Genomic DNA, 20,400 nt, shown 5'->3' on the forward strand with positions numbered 1-20,400 from the left:
CACCAGCAGCAAGCCAGTTTTGGCTTCATGGTGGACCCACCTCTTTTCAGATCCTCCTCTAACCCTTGTGTTTCTTACAACAGTATAAATTCTCTTTAGAAATGGCCCTTAATATTTCTAATTAAGAATAAACAATGTATTTCCTACTGCAGGCAGCAATCAGAAATACCAGTTGCAGGAGTTCAGAGCTGGGTGGTTTTATTTCACCGCGGTTACAGGTGTGGTGGGATGGGGACATTTCCCCGGGGGAACCTCCTTCACCCCAGAGCAGGATGGGGACATTTCCCCAGGGGAACCTCCTTCACCCCAGAGCAGATCTGTCCCCGTGAGCCTCTCAGTTTTGTAGGTAATTCCTTTTCCTTGATGACTTTGCCCACGGATCAGTTGAACAGCAGCAGGTTGTTCTGTGCTCCTGGCGTACCCCGCTGTCAGCAGAGGGTGGCTTTGGGGTTTTTCCCCCCTTCAGAAAGGATCCACAGGGGGATGAGGAGCTGCTGGAGCCCTGTGTGTGTGCTCAGCCCCTCTGGAAATGACTTCCTCCACAGGGGCACTAATGAGCTCAGCCTCAGAATGCTAATTGGCGAGTCTGCTGTGCAGGGTGACCCCGGACATCCTTGTTTGAAGTGAAGTGTGGGCAAATTCAGGCAGTCAAGGAGACTCCCATTGAGCAAAGGCGTTCCTGGGAAGGCACTGACTCAAAAGCTTTTATTCCTTTTACCGTGCTGTAAATCTTGCAGGTTTCTCTCTCTCGGTGGAGAGCAGGATTGGCTCAGCAATGGAGGAGAGATTTCCAGTGTGTTAATAACTGTCAATTTGTATAAGAGCAGGGGGTGTCTCCTTGCACGGCGGCTCTGCTCCGCTGTCTCGGGGCTGCTGCAGACTGCAATGCACAGAAATGACAATGTCGGTCTGAATTTGTGCTGAGGCGGGGGACATGGAGGCCCTGGGGCAGGCGAGCGGGGCTGGTGCTGGAGGAGGGCATGGCTGGGAGCTCACCCAGCTCCCCACCGCTCACCCAGCCATCTCTGCTGTGCAGAGGCTGCTCCTCCATGGCTCTGCCAAATCCCACGGGGAAACCCTTCAACAAGGCCAGCTGGGATTTTCCTTCTAAGCAAAACATCTGCTTAATTACAGCAGGCACTTTTGGTTGTGCTTCCTGGGCAGGCTCCGGGGGCAGCCTTGCATTTACCTCTCTGCAGCTAAAGCCTCCCCCTCCTGTGCTGCTGTGGGGGTGTCACACACAGCACAGGGTCCCAGAAGGGTTTGGGTTGGGAGGGCCTTGCAAGGTCACCCCTGCCACGGGCAGGACACCTCCCACACCCCAGGTTGCTCCGAGGCCCCTCCAGCCTTCCCTCCAGTCATTTACATGGGCGTTCCTCTTTCTGTGGGAAATAGAGAAGAGCTTTTTTGGGGTGTGAATTTGTGCAGCAGCAGAAATTTGGTGTCCTGTGTGCTTCCCCCTCAAAACCCCGGTGCCTTCCATCCTCAGCCTGCTCTCAGAAAGAAAACTCCACCTAACTGGCAGGGTAAAAGCCTGCTCCACCAAGCTGGTTTTAAAGATAATCATTCATTTCACCTTTCATTCCCCAAATGGGGATGAATGAAGCTGGGCAGAGCAGCTTCAATTCTCATCACAGCTGAAGGGTTCTACCCGTAATCAGAGTCTTGCTGAGCTCTTGCAAATAATAAGGGCACGTATCTTTGTAGTTTACCAAACTCAGTGTTAGCCTGGAGAATTATTCAGCTGGAAAATCTATCATAAAGCTAGTTTTGTTAAAAGAATGCATTCTGTTTGTAAGCTGTGTTTGTGTAACTAGCCCTGCCCTGGAGGGCTGGGTGCCCAGCGATATGTCTGCACTTGCAGGGCAGCAGAAATGCCAGAGGAAGCTCCCCGGGAAAGGAGAACGTGTCCCAGTCACTAAGGCTGTACAGACCTCACAGATCCGCAGAGGCAGCTGAGGAGGTGCTGCTCTGTCAGTGGCTTTTCCTAGGAGAGCTGCCCGGGGGGCACTTTGCTCCTTGCTGTAAACAAGGATGCTGTGAACACCCCTGGGAGTTGGGGAGGGCAGTGACAGGATTGTCGGGCTGTCACAGAGGGCTGCGCTGGCAATCCAGTGTGGAAAGAAAATGCTGTGGGTTTCTGTGCACATATTTGTATTTATATATGTGTGTGTGTGTAAAATGAGTAGTACCAAGATTTTATCGCAGGTAAATAGTTTGTAATGGAAGGAAACATCTTTTAAACCCCTGCTGTTATGCCTCGAGGGAGCAGCCCTGTTTTCTGCTGCAGCAGACACAGTTTGCAGCAGGTCTGTGTCAGAATCCCCCCGTGCCCGTGGGGCAGAGCCTGACTGTGGGGCCACAGGAGGTGATGCCAGTGCCAGGGCCCAGCCTGGCACGAGAGTGTGCAGGAGGTGGGCAGGAGGGGCTGGAACCAGCCGTGCTGGCTGCTCCCTGCACTCCTGGCCTGGCCGAGCAGGGCTGGCACTGACGGGCACGGCTGCAGTGATGCCCAGCATCCCCAGCCCAGCTCCAGCCTCCCCCGGGCTCCTGGCGCTGCTGGAAACCTTCAGGGGGCCGGGAACAGCGTTTCAGATTCCAGCCCGTGAATATTGATGAGGTGAAGTGCTTTTATGCTCGTGGGTAGTTCCTCTGCTCAGCAAACACTCACAGCGTTTGTCAGCGTAAATGGATATGGTTGGGAACGCTCCTTCCTTGGTAAATTGGACTGGAAAACCCCAGAATTTTCCAAGTCAGTATAGACAGGAACAAAATACACCATGGACATGTTCACTGGGATGTCCTATGAAACAGTGCTCTTAATCATTAAATCTAAAATGAGGAATTAAGTAAGAAATTAAGTGGACAGTGAGGGGCTGCTGATTGCTGGGATTCTCAGGGCTGGTAGCCCATCCCCCAGCCACAAAAACCATGGGACTGGGGCCTGAAATGCAATCAAGAATCTGAATTTTTGCAGAGACTCTGTAGTGAATTGCCTGAGTGTGTTCATGCCCTCACCCTGCTCACAAAAGCAGGTGTTAAAAAATAGCATCTTAAAAAAGAAGGTGCACTTTGTCAAAGCTGGGGGTGCAGCTGAGATTTGGGTAAGTCTATTTGTGTAATCTATTAACTGTTGTTACCCTGATCTTTGGCTGCTTCACTGCAGCCAGCAGTTTCCTCTTTCTTACCAGGAAAAGGGGGAAAAGTAAAAAGAGCTTCCTCTTCTTCCCCAGGGACCTGTCCTGCCCTCTTCCCTGACCTCAAGTGTTCCCCTTTCTGTGGAACCTATTGGAACTAAATGGCCACCGTTTTTAGATGGTTAAATATCTCCCCTCTGTATTTTATTCTGCTTGTGGTTTCTCATCTTCCTGTTCTCTGGGCCCCCTCCCTGCCCTGCAGTATGTCCCAGTGGGTTATTTGCATTTGTGTCCATGTGCACAGGAGGGGTTGAATATGCCATAAATGCCCTCTGTGAATCCAGTGGAGAGGAAGGGAAAAGGCAAGGAAGGCAAGTCTAGCCCATTGTTCTTTGCATGGACGTGAAACTCCACCTGTTTATTCTCAACGGGGGCATGAGTGGGAAGATGAGAGATTCCCCATCCCCACCTCCTGGGGCTGCTGGGGTCCCAGTGAGGATGGGGTCCAGCCCCCGAGGCCACAGCCCCCCGAGGGGCTCTCTGATCCCCTCCTTCCCACTGCAGGGATCCCAGAGGGATCCATGATTTACTGTCCCACTGGCAGGCAGCAGCGGGTCCCAGGCTGGATTCAGGTTTAGCAGTGATGAACCTCAGGCTCCTCCAGGCAGACTCTTCGTTGGGAGAGAGGGCTGAGCTGCCTCAGAACCACCTCCAGCATCGCTTCACCTGCTTGGTAACTCTGCTCAAGGGGCTCAGTGGGGCATTCCCTTGGCCAGTCCAGGTGCTGCCCGGTGGTTCTGGTGCCTTTTCCTTACTCCCCAAACATGTCCCAGCTTTTCCCAGCAGCCCAGGATGCTGTCAGGTGCCTCCCCCAGCCATATGGTCCCTTGTGATATATATAAATAAACCTATGTATATATAAATAAGCATGTAAATATATATGCATAGATAAGGATGAATGTGTAAATATGTATCTCCTTCACTGCAGCCTGGGTAGGAGGCTGTGCTGATGAGGGTGATCATTCTTCTTCAGAAGTGTTGTGACAGGACAAGGAGTAATGGATTCAAATCAGGGGAAATTTAGCTTACATCTATGGAAAAAACTCTTCCCTGGCAGGGTGGGCAGGGCTGGCACAGGGTGCCCAGAGCAGCTGGGGCTGCCCCTGGATCCCTGGCAGTGCCCAAGGCCAGGCTGGACACTGGGGCTGGAGCACCTGGCACAGGGGAAGGTGTCCCTGCCATGGCAGGGCTGGGATGGGTGGGATTTGGGGTCCCTTCCCACCCAAACCATTCTGGGGTTTTGTGATTCCTTTCTCACATGAAATTTGATCCCTGATCTTCGAGGAGCTGCATTCCTGCCTTGTTCTTTTCAGCAAAGCTGCTGTTTTCCACAAGCCAGGAGTGCCCAGAGGCACAAACATCAGCGCTCCAGCCGTTACCGTTTTTCAAAGGCTGCTGTCCCAGTTTTACAGCTCTCTGGAACAGGTCCGTGTCTTCGGCGGGGTGAGCGAGGGGTGACTGTGCCGTGTGCCAGGCTCGCAGCAGCCCCGGCGGGGACGGAAAGGAAAGGAAAAGGAAAAAGGAAAGGAAAGGGAAAAGGAAAGGAAAAACCCCGTGTCAGCCGCTCCTGCTTCCTCTTCTGCCGCCTGCTTCTCGGTCTCTTTTCAGAATTGCTCCTGAAATCCCTGGGGTGCTGTTGCCAGCCGTGAGCAGCATCCCTGTCTCAAGGCTCGGGGGACAGGAGCCGCCTGGCCTGCAGGACCTGCTCTGTGCAAGGTGTCCCGGCTCGGTTCGAGGGCAGCCCGGGGTTCTCTGCCCTGCCGGCCGGGCTGGGAAGGGTTAACCCTTTCCCGCACAGTGGCTGCGCCAGGGAGGGGATTCAGCTGCTGCTGGGACTGGGGAGGAGAGGCATGGAGCAGGGGATGGAGAAGGGACAGGGAGTGGGGGATTCCCTCGGCTCCAGCCATGGGCCGGCTGTTCCCTCCCCCGCATTCCCCGTCCGGCTGCTCCCGCGGCTGGGTGGGAGGTGGGAGCCGGGCACGGGGCCAAGGAGGGCACGGGAAGGGCCGGGCAGCTGCAGCAGCCCCCTCCCACCCGCGGGCACCGCGTCCTTGGAGCCGCCTCGCCTCCCCCGGGAGGGGGAATTTGGCTCCGCGGTTATTAACTCAGATGAGGCAAATTTTAAATTCATCGTTCCTCACGATCATCACCATATTCTGAGTGTTACCCAAAGCTGTTAGGGGAGTGCTGCTTAAGGAAAATTAATTGTTTGATCTGTGGCACAGCCTGGAGAAAACAGTACATTTAACGTTTAATAAATTATCTCTTTTTTCAGGGAAAAAATAGTAACTGGCTAAGCCTACTCCAAGTTAGACTTAACTGTGAGCTGCTTAACAACCCAGCACAACCTATGGAATGGAAATGTTGTAGATTGTGGGATTAAAAATCCCATGTGGAGGAGAGGACCACAGCTGTAGTTAAACTTGTGTTTATTTTATTCTGTAGGTACCTGCGCCACTGGAGCTTCTAAAGCTATGAAGAAAAGCCTTGATGCTGAAATTGTTCAACCTCTTCCTGCTCTTGTACATCAACCATGTTTTAACCCAGCACAGGGAGCTCAGCTGCAGAAACAGAAGGAAGGGAGTGGTCAGAGAAGCGTGGTATTTGAACCAGAGGAATGCGAAGTTTTAAGGCCAAGGTTGTGGATTTTGGTATCAGCAGATGACTATCATGGAAATGATTTAACAAGCTCCGATCCTACCAGATACCAATACCAGTGCTGGGATTCTGGGATGAGCTGCGTTTTTGCTTCTGCGTTTCATGCCTAAAACAAGTTCATTTTGGGTTCTACTGAAATACTTCATGTCTTAAAATACTGTATTCACTGGAAGCCCTGCAGGTGGTGGTTGAGGTGACAAGGGCACGTTAGGAATTGGCTTGAGCCCATCTCATGGCTCTTCATTCAGGACGTGCTCTTGCCCGGTGTGTCCGTGTGTCTCAAATTCCGGTTCTGTTTTCCGATTGACTTCCTTGATCCTGGGGGTTTTAAGTACAAATCCAATTGTACAGGACAGGTGTGTGTGTAAATAAGGTATTGTGCTTATCTGTATGTCACTATAAATATGTATGAAATTTTGTACATAGGGAAGAGAAAATGGCTCAAAGAATGTTTCCAGAACTGTTTTCTCCGTTTAAATGCACAGACAGGAGATGACCATCCACGGGCTCCCTCTCTCCAGGAAGGGATCCCACTGGTTCCACTCGCTGCCCGTGTCCCGCCGGCTCTGTGAGGAGTTTTTTGGTAGCCCGGGGCCGGGCTGGGCTCTGTGTGAGGAGTTTGTGATGGCCCGGGGCCGGGCTGGGCTCTGTGAGGAGTTTTTCGGTAGCCCGGGGCCGGGCTGGGCTGTGTCGGGTCTCGGCTGCTCCCTCCTCGCTCTGGCCCCGTACATCTCTCACAACCACCGTCTCCGAGCCCCGGAGGGCGGTGGGGCGGTGGCCCGGCCCGGGGCGCTCCCGCAGCCCCGTGCCCGGCGCGGGGCAGCAGCCGGAGCAGGGGGTGCCCCGGGCCACCCCCGCCCCAAACCCGCCCTGTGTGTGCGCCAGGCACGGACTGCTTGCTCCCGCTGCTGGAGGACGTGGCTGTCATTTCCAGTATTCCGCTCTATATCTGTAGCCTTCAGTGATTCCTTGAGTGCCTTACGTGGCTTGTGGACAGAATTCCTGACCAGGAGGAGAAAACGCCCCTGGACCGGCGCCGGCTCCTTCGCACCCCTGTGCCCCTCGGCGGCAGCGTGCACAGGAAGAGATTTAGCTTCGACTCAGGAAATCGCCCTGTGAATATGTGTATTAAACCCTGTATGATGTGCTGTACAGTTTATTAAAAGGGACTATTGTAAACTTATGCAAAACGTAACACAGAGAAGATGGAGGTTTTTGGTCCACTGGCTGGCGTGCCGTGACCCGTGTCCTCTGATCCTACTCCAGAATCATATCCAAAATACAGAACGCTGGGTTCAGTGCTGTGACAGCAACCGACAGCCCGAACACAGGGGCTGGAGCGATCGACTAGAGAATTTTACAGATATTTTTGTATTGTGATTCCTATGATATATATCGAGAGACTTTCTATTCCTTTGTAAAATACATAAATTATTGTCAACTTTTAATTAAAAAGATCTGTTTTAAACCTTCAAATTAGAAGAAGTGGTTTGGGGTTGAGGGGACGGGGAGGCTGGGCGGTGACAGCTGGGGGACCGGGAGCTGCCCGGAGGGCTCGGGCGGGGGGCGGTCACCCTGTCCCGGCGGCAGCCAACCCCGCGCTGTGTCTGCCCCCGCAGACGCGGGAGATGTCACCTCGCGGTCGTACGTGGGGCCGGGCACGGGTGGATGGGCACCGGGAGGGACGGGGGTCCCTGGGCGGCTCTTAACGCGGCGCGGGGCTCTCCTGCCCAGGGCGAGCGGCGGCGGCAGCGGGGCCCATGTCGGGGCGGCAGGAGCAGGCTCTGCCCGCCTGCTTTGCGGGGCTGGGTGCGGGCAGCCCGCGGCCGCGGCAGAAGCGCAGCGGCATGTTCTGCAGCGTGGAGGATGCCTTCGACAACAAGACGCTGAACTTCGCCTCGCTCGCTGCCTCCGGAACAGCAACACCCGTCGGGGGGCAGCGCCGCGACACCCACCCTGGACCGAGCCCCGACGCGGGACCGAGCCCCGGTCCCGACCCCGATCCGGGCCCGGCCGCGGCCGCGCTGCCCCCGAGAGCTCCGGCGGCGCTGCCCGACGGCTGCCGGCAGGTAACGGGACCGCGCCGGGACAGGGGTCTGGCCGAGACCGCGCCGGGAGGGCGAGCGGGGACCCGGCCGGCTGTCCCCCTGCCGTCCTGTCCCGTCCCGTCCCGTCCCGTCCCGTCCCGTCCCATCCCGTCCCGTCCCGTCCCGTCCCGTCCCGTCCCGTCCCGCGGAGCTGGCCCGTCCCTGCGGCGCGGGTTTGAGCGGGGCACGGTGCGAGGGCGCGGAGCGGCCGCCTTTCGCTCGGGGGACAGGGCTGTGAGCGCCCGGCCCGGCTCGTCCCCGCTCGGCCCCGCTCGGCCCGTCTCAGCCCGCGGCCGGGCGCGCACGGTGAGGGTGCCCGCGGGCGGGGGCTGCGGGGCTGCCGGCCGGGGGTCGCTCCGGCCGGCGGAGATGGAGCGGGGCGGGCGGTCTCGCACAGCCGGGGAGCGCCGCGGCTCCTGCCCGCCCGGGCTGCCGGTGCCGGTGCCGGTGCCGGTGCCGGTGCCGGCGGTGCCGTTGCTCGGCGGGGCCGTTGCCGGCGGTGCCCCGGGGCCGAGCCCTGCCCTGTGCCCTCGCAGCCTGCCCGCTCCGCTCCGCTCCTTTGTTGCAGCCCGGCCGGAGCCCGGCTGTCCCGACGCTTTGTCCCGGGGCCGCCCGGGGGGACAAAGGCGGGCGGGCTCGGCCGCGGGGCTGCCCCGCCGTGCCCCGGTTCCCGTGCCGCGGGGCCGGGGATGTGCTCCGGGCACGCTTTCACCGCGGGATGGGCTGGGCAGCGGGAGAGCATCCCGCGGCCGGGCTCTGCTCCCCGCCTCTGCCCGGGGTCCCCCCGCGGCTCCCCCGGCCCCGGCCGCGCTGCGTGGGAGGGGATTCCCTCCCGCCGGCGCTCCCCGGCAGCAGCCGGCAGAAATCCCTCGATTGCGGTGCCTTGTGTTTTGTTTTTTCTCCTCTTGCTGGCTCGTGGCAGAACTCCTCGGGAGAAGCCCGGGGGGTGCGGGAGCCGGGGACCAGCCGCGTTACTGGCTGCGGGAGAGGGTCCTGGGCCTGGGGTGGGCATGGGGTGAGGGTGAGGACGGAGTGAGGATGAGGATGGGGTGAGGATGGGGATGGGGTGAAGACGGGCCCCACAAGGGGAGGGGCCGTCAGGCTCTCCCGTGGGGCAGCAACACTGAGGCTGCTTTTGATTGATGTTATGGGACAAGAGGAAACAATAAGGACAATAAGTCCTTGACAGTTAGGAAAAAAAAAAAAAAGTAATGCACTTCTTTAGTTTTCCTTTTATATGCCAGCGATGCTCTTTTAAACAAGCCCCAAAATGTTTCCCGGCAGTTTTGCCTCCGGACCCGGCTCTTTGTGGTGTACATCTCCAGGCTGTGCTCCACGTGCTCAGGCGTCCCTCGGCTGGTTTTGTGCCAGGCCATGCTCTTTGTGTTGCCCATTTCAGCACTGGAAATAATTTTTCAAGCAACACCAGAGAGCAGGAAAGGAATCCTCTGAAATTAGGCTGCAGCTCCACATAGAAATCAGTGCTGCTGCTTCCCAAATTTTCTAGTTAAAGATTCTGGGTGAAGATTCTGCAAATCTGAAAACTGTGCCAGTGTCTGGCTTTGAAGTGAGGCGAGTCCTCGAGGCTTTATCTGCCTCTGCCGAGGCAGTGAAAGCGAATGAATGGCAATAAATTACCAGGTTAATGAGATGCACTGAGAAGCCTGCAGCCGGAGCTGAGGCAGGAGCACGGCTCAGCCTTGGAGCTGGGGGTGCCCAGGGCTGCTGGGCTCAGCCATGCACCCCCGGCTCCTGCCACCCTTCAGACAGCTGGGCTCCTCCAAATGACAGCTTCATATGGTTCCTCTTGCAAATGTACTTGTAGAACAGTCTGGATAGTCGCTGAACTTGAGTGATTGGAGGGAAAATACTAAACCTAGATTTACTTAGAGCCTGGAATGAGTGAAGTGGAATCCAAACAAAAAAAATCTTTTAAAAACTGTGGATTTTTTTCCCATTAGAGTGACCACATCCTAATCAAAGGAGGAAAAATTGTCAACGATGATCAGTCATTTTATGCAGACGTTTATGTGGAGGATGGCTTAATAAAGTAAGTTAAAAATTTATATTTGCTAATGTAATTTCTTAGAATGATGCAGTGCCTTGGGAGGTTCCTTCCCATAATTTTTTCTTCAAAATCTTTTAGAAAAGTAAGGCAGCACTTCCGAGTAGTGTCAGGAAAGAGCTACCCTGGCGTAGCTGCAGCTGGAAAGACTTGCAAAGCACTGGCAGCCTGGGGAGGAGCAGCAGAGGTTGTTTGGGCATCCTCACTCTGCAGCTGCTGCCGGTTAAGAGGAGGTGTTGATTTCCTTTGCAGACAAATCGGGGAGCACCTGGTGGTTCCCGGCGGCACCAGGGCCATCGATGCCCACGGGCAGCTGGTGATGCCGGGGGGCATCGACGTCCACACGCGGCTGCAGGCGCCCGTCATGGGCATGAGCTCGGCCGACGGCTTCTTCCAGGGCACCAGGGCGGCGCTGGCAGGAGGCACCACCATGATCAGTAAGGAGCAATCCCGGGCTGCTGGAGTCACTGCAGGCGTGTTTGTTCGCCTTCATGGCACAGAAATGTCAGTTTCTGCTGGGCAGATCCAAACACCACACAGCTAATTGGAGGTGTTGTGTACCGTGCAGAACCTCCTTCCCTTGCTGCACGTGGATATTAAAAATACACACGTGTATTAAAAATATCTGTCTGCTCCTGCCTCACCTCATCAGAGAGCAAGACAGAAGAACACTTTAAACGCCTTTTAATATGTTTTTAACAGCTCTGCAAGTGTGGGGCATTTTTGAATTTCTCAGCTTTAAGCACAGGCTCCATTTTTGTGTTAATGTAAAATAATTTTGCTCTCTGTTCTGTTCCTATTCCATTCCCAAGAAGCACTGCAGGAGCAGTCTCAAGAGTCCTGGCACAGCTCCCCAGCGAGCCCACGGCCAGTGCTGCAGGGAATGGGAGCAGAGCTGGGGGAAGTGACGGGCAGTGGGGGCTGCCCTTGGGAGCTGCCCCAGAGCAGAACCCTCACCAGCACTCACGGTGCTGTGCTGGCTGACAAGCATGACAAAGCCAGGGTTTGTTTGGGGTTTTTGCACTTGTGTCCCTTGGTGTGGGAGATCCTTCCCCGTGTCCCTCTCAGCGCTGTAATGAGCTGGCCCTGCCGTGTCCATCCCCGCAGCAGCAGCTCTGTGGCCAGGCCACGATGCCCAGCGTGTCCCCTCCCTGACACGCGTGTCCCCTCCCTGACACGCGTGTCCCCGCAGTTGACCACGTGTGCCCGGACGCGGGGAGCAGCCTCCTGGCCGCCTACGAGCAGTGGCGTGGCCGCGCCGACGGCCAGGCCTGCTGCGACTACGGCCTGAGCGTGGACATCCCGCGCTGGCACGAGAGCCTGAGGGAGGAGCTGGAGGCCCTGGTCAAGGACAAGGGTAAGGGACGTGCGGGGTCGGGGTCACCGCAGGGTCCTGGGGTGGCGGTGGCACCCCGCTGTCCCCAGCGCTGCAGGGACATGCGCAGGCGGCCGCGCTCCTGCCCCTGGAGCTCGGACCTCCCTGTCCTTGGCCATCCAGGAGGGAGCTGTGGACGGGGATGTGGGCACCATAACATCTGGGTCTGTGCCCTCACCTTTGGGCAGCTGGCAGCATGGTCATGGACAGGGGTTTTGGAAACTGAAGGAGTGGGGTTGGCCACCCTGGCGTGGGCTGCCAGACATACAGACGAAACATTTAAAGGAAAACCTCTGAGACAGGGCTCAGAGAAGGAAACTCAGCTTTAAGCATTCCATAGTGGTTCCATTGTGCCTGTAACTCCTGTGCATCCCCAGGTATCCCTGGGACATGGCTGGCTGGAAAGCAGGAAAGTAGACCACGGCAGGGATTCATGCATTCATTAATACCTATTGCCGTGTTTGGAACTACACTTTCCTTCAGATATGCTAATGCAGAGCTAAATGTCTTCAGTGTAATTTGTAGTCTTGCAAGCAAGGGTTTAATTGGCCAATTACCATAGAAATTCACAGTGAATTTCCTATTAAAATGCAGAGTGGCTGAAGTAATGGAGCTGTTCCTTGGAACACATATGAAATACAGCTGTAATTTGATCATGGTTTGGTATTGCTTATTGCCTCTATCCATACAAAATACAGCAGCAATTCATAGAATCATGGAATGGTTTGTATTGGAAAGGACCTGATCCCTTTTCCTGCCATGGCAGGGACACCTTCCCCTGTCCCAGGTGCTCCAGCCCCAGTGTCCAGCCTGGCCTTGGGCACTGCCAGGGATCCAGGGGCAGCCCCAGCTGCTCTGGGCACCCTGTGCCAGCCCTGCCCACCCTCACAGGGAACAATTCCCCATTCCCAATCTCCCATCCATCCCTGCCCTCTGGCAGTGGAGCCATTCCCTGTGTCCTGTCCCTCCATGCCTTGTCCAAATTTGAGAATCAGGCATAGACTGAAGCCACCAGTGGAGGAAAACCAGCCTGGGAGTGAGGCAGCTGAGTGTGCATTCAGAGCCAGTCACAGAGGGTACCTAACCCCAAACATGGACAAACCCCCCCAAACAGGGGGTTTCATTTTTTGCTTCAAGTGCACCATAAAGTAGGGGTTTATTGTCTTTCACAACTCCCAAGCTTTGGGGTCAGTGGGGACATTTCCACATCAGCCCTTGGCTTTGCTTTGCTCCCAGTGTAACCCTTGTCAGCACAACCCCCTGGTCCAACCAGCCCTGCCCAGCCCACACCAGGGCAGTGGCAAAGGGACAAGCCACACGTGTCACTTTCTTTTTTCAAGGTGTGAACTCCTTCCTGGTGTTCATGGCTTACAAGGACAAGCTGCAGTGCACTGATGGCCAGGTAGGACACCGGGATGCAGGGAGAGCCGCGGCCTCGCTCCGAGCCGGGCGGGCGGTGGGGGCTCACCTGGGCTGTGTCTCGGCAGATGTACGAGATCTTCTGCGCCATTCGGGACCTGGGGGCCATCGCCCAGGTGCACGCGGAGAACGGGGACATCATCGAGGAGGTACCGTGTCCCCTGGGAGCCAGGGGCACCAGGCCTGGGGAGGAGAGCCCCTGCCCCAAAGCCTTGGAGGGAACGGGGCCCTGTGCAGCAGCGGCTGCAGGCAGAGGGATGTGCAGGAGCATCAGGGTGTGCTGTGGAATCGCCAGAGTCCTCATGGATCTTCACATGTGCTTGGGTTCCCAAAAAGCACTCTGGGGGTTCCTAATGGATGACTGACTGCCTTAAGTGATGCTTTGTCCCATTATCTGTCATGTTCAGGAGTTTGGTTTACTTGAAAAAATCAGGAGGTTTGAGGATTTTACAGTAATGTCCATGACATTGGCAGTGTTTAACCCCACCTTCAGCACTTGGGAATTCCTTGGTGTTGCAGCCTCTGCTCTTATTTTTGCTTTTTACCTGTAGAAAAGACAGTCTTGGCTCCAGCATGGGTCAGATACATGAGGTGGAGTTACAGTGGCAGTTCCTCAGGCTCACAGTCACACCAGCCTTCAGTCTGGTGTGGGAGGAAGGCTGAACGGAAAGCCAGATCCAATCCTTCAAATGGGTTTATTTGAACAATCAGGATAAAGGCTAATTCCCACCTCCTGGGATTTTATCTGGAGCCTGTTCCTCAGCTGGCTGTGGAGCCAGGCAGCTCATAGCTGCAGCAGTGTTTCTGCAAGCTGCCAGTGTGGTGACACTTGAGCCCTGGGGACAAACCTGGAGGAGATCTGTGACAAGAATACAGACAAATAGGCAGGCTCTAAGAGCAGGGTCCTTTAAGGATCCGGTGGGATCTGCTCCGTGGTGTTGGATTACATCCCTGCCTTAGTGCCAGCTGCCTGGGAGGTTACATGATACAGAGCAGCAGAGGGACAGGGTGAGGTGTGTGCTGGACATCTGCGTTCAGATGCCACGGGAGTGACCTGGGACATCCCAGAGCTCATCTCAGCATCTGTCACTGCACGTTCCCTTTCCTCTGTGCCACATGGTGAGGCACAAAGGGACAGGAATGTTTGGGAGAGGTGGCACTTGCTGCACCCCAATGCCAGTGTCACAGCCCTGTGCCCATCCCTGCCTCCTGCAGGGGCCCTGGGCAGCTCCGGCAGGCTCAGGTGGTGGGATCCCTCTCCTTTGCTGTAGCTGTGCACCAGGGCTGGGGCAGCCCGGGTGTGAGTCCCCTCCAGAACCCTGGGTTTGGGGGTGGGAAGGTCCAGAGGTGCTGCTGGGACACAGCAGCTCCCATGCAGGAGCATTTCTGCCGCACAGGACGGGTCTCTGGAGGTGGCCCCGGGAGTGGATGTCCCAGGGGAGTGTCCCATGCTCGGGTGGGTTCATCACTCGGCCCCTGCCCTCGGGTGGCTCTGGACGAGGTGTGCTGTGTCCCGTGGTGCTCCAGCGGGCTGTGCCCGTCACTGATGCTCTCTCCTTCCTCCTCGCCCCCCAGGAGCAGAAGAGGCTGCTGGAGCTGGGGATTACGGGCCCGGAGGGGCACGTGCTCAGCCGCCCCGAGGAGGTAACGCTGCCAGCCCTCACACCAAGCTGCAGCCCGCCGTGCAGAGGGGCTGGGACACCCGTGCCCTGGGACACCCGTGCCCTGGGACACGTGTGTCGTGTTCTTGTGCCCACAGGTGGAGGCAGAGGCCGTGTTCCGCGCCATCACCATCGCCAGGCAGGCCAACTGCCCCCTCTACGTCACCAAGGTCATGAGCAGGGGCGCTGCAGATGTCCTGGCTCAGGCCAAGAGGAAAGGTAACACTGGCCTGCACAGGCAATCCCTGAACCTCTAAATCCAGCAGGAATCTCATCTGACTGTGAGGTCTGAGGAGTCCTTATCTCCCGAGCTCCCCCACACTGAGGGCGCTGAGGCTCGTGCTGGTTTCCATGGTAGGGTGTGCCAGAGCTAATTGCTTGGAGCTGGGAAGATTGGATGTGTTGGAAACTGTGACACTTCCATCTAGGCAGACACAGCTGAGAAACGGGGAATAATCCACTTGTGATTGTTTGGTGTGAACTGAATGAAAACCAGATGTGGAGCAAGCTCCAAATTGTGGCTGGGGGTGGAGTGGGAAGGGCTGGGATCAATCCTGTGGGGAGCAGGGTGGAAGGGGAGCACAGTCACCGCTTCCCCCAGCCCGGTGGCTGCCAGACAGACACAGGTTTGGTTTAAAGGAAGGCGTGACAGCTCGTAGGAATGTGTGCCGGGTGTGAGGAGAGGACAGGCAGATCCAGAACTTGCTTTGACAGTGTCTCCCAGTCACGTGAGATAATCTAAAGCATTAGCGCGACTCTGGAGTGCTGGCAGTGCTGCAGGAGTGGCACTGCCGTGTGTGGCAGCTGCCCTGACAGCGCCCTGCTCTGCAGGCACCGTGGTGTACGGGGAGCCCATCACGGCCAGCCTGGGCACCGACGGCTCCCACTACTGGAGCAAAAACTGGGCCAAAGCCGCCGCCTTCGTCACCAGCCCCCCGCTCAGCCCCGACCCCAGCACGCCCGATCACCTCAGCACTCTGCTGGCCAGGTGGGTCCCGTGTCACCCCTGGGCACACCTGCGGGTCTGCGTCCTGCCACGCCCACCCACTGCCATTTCCAGCGCTGGCATCGCCCGTGGAGCCCACGGTCTGCCCAGCAAGGGGGCTGTGCCAGCCTGGGGGTGCCATCAGTGACCCTGCCCTGTCCTCTCCCCAGCGGGGACCTGCAGGTCACCGGCAGTGCCCACTGCACCTTCACCACTGCGCAGAAGGCCGTGGGCAAGGACAACTTCACCCTGATCCCCGAGGGCACCAACGGCATCGAGGAGAGGATGTCCATCGTGTGGGAGAAGTGTGTGGTAGGTGCTGCAGGGCAGCTGGACGGAGCACACGAGAGCTGTGCCTGGGCTCCAGGCTGTCACAGCCTCGTTAATGCAGACAAGCCAGAGCGGTGGCACTGTCTAGACACTGCTGCAGCTTCAGAGAGCTGCTGAAGAGAGACTGTGACACACAAATGCCTTCAAAGGCTGCTGTGCAGGGACCACCCTCCGCTCTCGCTCAGTCACCCACCAGGGAGCTCTGCAGCACTTTCTCCCAGGGGTGGTGAGGTGCTCCTGTCCCCTCGGGCTCACAGAGGCCTGGGGAGGTGGATGGGGACAGGGTGTCTCTCCCGTGGGACTTGGCTGTGGCCATGCTTCCAGCTGCAGGTCACCCCAGGCCCCAGCAGTCTCCATGTCACCTCAGTGTCTGCCTGGCAGCAGGGCTGTGACCCGAGGGGGGGATCAGCCCATGTCCCTGCATCCCAGTGCACAATTCCCTGCCAGCAGCATCCCTGGGCATGGGGGCTCTATCCTGCATCCCACAGAGCAGATGTCCCTGTGCAGGCTGCAGGAGCTTGGGAGCCAAGCCACCCTGAAACCTCTCTTAGATGGGCTTTGTTCAAAGAGAAACAGAACTTTTCTTACGATGATGAGTGAAGAAGGTAAAGAAATAGCACTGTTAGGTTCACTTGCAGTGTTTCTTCACGGGGCTGTCCTTAACCCTCTTCAGTGATCCTGGGGTGCCTGTGCAGGAGTTGGAGCCAACCAGTGAAGGTCTTGTTTTTCAGAGACTTCAACCTTTGGAGTCCAAGGAAAATAAAACCTGTGTCTCATGTCCTTTATCCCACAGGGACAAGGCTCATCCTCACATCCCCCTCCCCTGTAACCACAGCTCTGTGGCAGAACAGAGCCTCACCCCACATGGGCACAGGGGTGGGGACAGCCACGGGGAGGGACCGTGCCCACAGCCCGTGTGCTCCTGGGTGTTTGCACTCCCCAGGTCCCCGGGAAGATGGATGAGAACGATTTCGTGGCGGTGACCAGCACCAACGCTGCCAAGATCTTCAACTGCTACCCCAGGAAGGGGCGCGTGGCGGTGGGCGCTGACGCTGACCTGGTGATCTGGAACCCCAAGGCCACGAAAATCATCTCAGCAAAAACCCACCATTTGGTAAAATGTATTCTAGATCGTTTTCTGGGGCTGGTTTTAGAGTCAGGAGAGATCTGGAAAGCAAGGCATGTTCTTAGGTCATTCAGCAGAGGAGGAGTTGTCTGTGTGGGTAAACTGATGAAGGACCTTGCATTTGCTTTTAAAAATAGTAGGAAAATATCCTTTTATTGCTGTAAAGGGTGGGATTGGTACTGAGTGACCACTCCAAGACAGCTGGCATCTTGTAAGCAAATCTTCAGGTCAGTGTATTTGCTGTGGACTAGAAAAATGTAGGTTCTGAACTGAAGTATTGAGCTATTGCTGAACTGCAATGTGTATTAGTTATAGTTTAATATGTATTGAACTATTGCTATAGTTTAATATACAAGGGTATTAATCTTAATACAATAAAAAATTAAATATTCCATAAGGAATATATAAATAATATAATCATATAAATACAATTTAATAAAAGTATTAAACTACTGCTGTAGTTTAATATGATTGGTTTTAAGGTTTATTTTCTCCCTTCCAGTTTGCTTCCCATTGGAATCTTGTTATTTGAAATATGGGATAGTGGGGGTTAGTTATTTCTGACTGATGGTGCACGAGGAGCAGTGTACAAAAATGGGGGACATTGTTGGCCTCCTCTTAAATCCCGCAGGCACTGAAAATCAGGGTTTGCTTTTTCCAGAACGTGGAGTACAACATATTTGAAGGCACTGAGTGCCACGGGGTCCCAACCGTGGTCATAAGTCAGGGAAGAGTTGTCCTTGAAGATGGAAATCTGTGTGTCACCCAGGGCTCCGGTCGCTTCATCCCTAGGAAGACATTCCCTGACTTCGTTTATAAAAGGATAAAGGCAAGAAACAGGGTAAGGAGAGTTTTATTTGCCATAATCCTGTGCTTTGATCACAATCTCCCAGCTGTAGTGTATTGGAGCCTCTGTGATGGCAAACTTGCAACAGCAGCAGGAATATTATCAAAGCTATTCTTTCTGTGTGTAACTGCCTGGCTCCTCAGTCAAGAATTCTTAGTATTAGAGCTAATAATGACACTTTTATTAGCCTATTACAATGTTACAAAGCAAAAATATGACTTTAGCAAAAATATGACTTCTTTGTATTGATGTAGAGGGAGGAATTCCTCTCTTACCTGTGCTGGAGAAGTTTTTGTTGCTCTATTCCCAGTGTCTGCTCTGCAGCCTTGGGAGGGTAAGGGATGTACATCCCTTGGTACTGGAATACAGTAAGACAAATCCTCCTGTGTGCTGGCACAGCTCTTTAAAGAGACACAAAGACATGCAAATATGTAAAGAGCTTCTTAACAGCTCTGTCCTCCTTCCCTTTTCCTGTGCTATAGCAGACACTGTAATTCTGCATCCTAACAAAGGCAGAGCAGGAATCAGTAACTCAAATTACCTGCAGAGGCAGGAGCCTTGACTCCAGTGTGCCTCAGGGTGTCTGGGGTGCCTGGAGGGCAGGATGGGGATGTGCCAGCTCCCTGCAGGGTGGGAACGGGACCCAGAGAAGGTGTAGATGCCCCATCCCTGGAGGTGTCCGAGGCCAGGTTGAAAGTCCTTTTAAGACCATCAATTCCAATCATTCTCCCAGGCCACCACTGCCCCACGTCCCCAGGTGCCACATCCACACGGTTTTGAAATCCCTGTGGGCATGGGGACTCCAACCCTGCCCCGGGCAGCTGTGCCAGGGCTGGGCAGCCCTTCCCACGCAGAAATGTTCCCGTATGCAGCCTGCATCTCCCCTGGCACAGCTGGAGGCCGTTGCCCCGGGCCCGTCGCCCGTGCCCGGCCGTGGCTGACCCTGTGCTCCCCTGTGCAGCTGGCCGAGGTGCACGGCGTGCCGCGGGGGATGTACGACGGGCCGGTGCACGAGGCGGCGGCGAGCGTCAAGGCGGCGGCGCCGGGCACGGCCGCGCGCGGGGCTCCCTGCGCCGGCAAAGCCGCGGCACCGCCCGTGCGCAACCTGCACCAGTCCGGCTTCAGCCTCTCCGGTACGTGGGGCCCTGGGGAGGGCTGGGCAGCAGGAGCTGCCGTTCTAGTGGCGCAGAAAGCTCTAGAATGTTCTACGGTGTTTATGTCAACGCACAGAGCCTGGTGGGGGCTCTGTTCCCGGCAGCCAGAGCAGGCAGTGATTCAGCATCATTTGTTCTGCAGAAACCTGCCCAGCAGCTGTCGGGAGCTTGGAAAGCCAGTGCTCTGCCCTCAAACCACTCCCATAATGGTTTTTTAGCTGGTTGGATCCCATGGGTCACATATTGTTTGATAAATGTTATCAGTCCCCACATTTTATTATATACAAAATTTATCTCTAGGAAAGCCATTTATAAATTTTCCAGAAAGAAACAATGAAAAATTAAGTTCAGGCAAATATAGCCACTCCAAACTGTGCCATGCTCATAGAGCATCCAAAATGACATATAATGAAATTATTGATATTTCCTGAGGAGATGTTGTGTGATTGTGGCGTTTAGGCAGTGGGACTGCCCCGCTCTCTCTCTCCCCCAGGGTCACAGGCGGATGACCACATTGCCCGGCGCACGGCGCAGAAGATCATGGCCCCGCCGGGCGGGAGGTCCAACATCACCTCGCTGTCCTGACGCCGTCCCCGCGCCGGGCTCGCCAGCTGCGCCAGCCCCTCCCCGTAGGTAGAAAGTAGAGTGATCCCGAGGTAGCGCTCCCAGTTGGGTTCTCTGTCCGTGTTCTTCGCTAGCTGCTAGGAAAGCCCTTCCCTGTGCATGCGGCACGCCACGGCCCCAGGGAGCGGGGCCAGCCGGGCCCCCGCGGCCGGCGTGGGCAGGAAGGCACAGCCAGGCTGGATCGCGCTCTTCTCCAGCAGCACCCGCCGCCCGCTCTCATCAAAGGACCTCCAACAGATGAGCACTTGCGTGGTTTCCAGCCAGAGCCCTCCGCCCTGGCCGAGCTCCCAGAGCCACCCCCAGAGCGTGTGTCCCCAGGGGTCACAGCTCAGGGGCGAGTCCAGCCCCGTGTCCTGGGGCACAGTGGTGCTGGCCCTCCAGGACCCGGCCGTGCCGTGGGCTGGTGTCCTTCTGTCAGCCTTGCTTTTTAAAGATCATTTATACAGTTTTTCAAGAACTGAGTGTGAGATCAATACCCAATACCAGGGCTCGTTTGGAGGCCAGGTGCATGCAACACACTTTTTTATAAAGATTATTCTAGCCCAATTATTATATTTAAAGGTGTGTACACAGAGTGAACCTCTGGCTGCAGAGCCATGCATGTACCTCCAGGAATGGCTTTCCATTCCTGTCTGCTCCTTGCTTGGAATAAACTTGGTTGGAAACCACGAAATGGTGGAAGTGGTTGATCCACCCGAGTCCATTTTGTTGTTTTCTTCCTCTGAGTTTTTCTGGGTGAGGCTTGCACCATCCCATCCTGATTTGCAGGTTCCTGTGGCCCCTTGAGGGGCTCGTGATTACAGTGTGGGCAGATCCCTCCCTTCTCCTCGGCCGTGCTCGGGGCTGTGCAGCCTCTGCCGCGTGGTTTGCAG

The 20,400-nt window shown here is 56.0% G+C and overlaps 1 protein-coding gene across 1 annotated transcript; it reads left to right on the plus strand.

Annotated features, from left to right (window-relative positions):
• Positions 1 to 7,615: 7,615 nt before the first annotated feature.
• On the plus strand, positions 7,616 to 20,200 carry DPYSL4 (dihydropyrimidinase like 4). Its single transcript, XM_039731378.1, has 14 exons — positions 7,616 to 7,924; positions 9,904 to 9,992; positions 10,260 to 10,444; positions 11,200 to 11,364; positions 12,723 to 12,784; positions 12,870 to 12,950; positions 14,377 to 14,445; positions 14,561 to 14,681; positions 15,294 to 15,450; positions 15,618 to 15,759; positions 16,721 to 16,891; positions 17,565 to 17,744; positions 18,712 to 18,883; positions 19,398 to 20,200. The coding sequence occupies exons 1-14, from the start codon at positions 7,616 to 7,618 to the stop codon at positions 19,487 to 19,489; spliced, it is 1,995 nt and encodes a 664-aa protein (XP_039587312.1). The 3' UTR covers positions 19,490 to 20,200.
• The last annotated feature ends 200 nt before the right edge of the window (positions 20,201 to 20,400 follow it).

Source organism: Passer montanus, unplaced genomic scaffold (assembly GCF_014805655.1).
Source record: "Passer montanus isolate IOZ18808 unplaced genomic scaffold, ASM1480565v1 scaffold77, whole genome shotgun sequence".
Taxonomy (NCBI): Eukaryota; Metazoa; Chordata; class Aves; order Passeriformes; family Passeridae; genus Passer; species Passer montanus.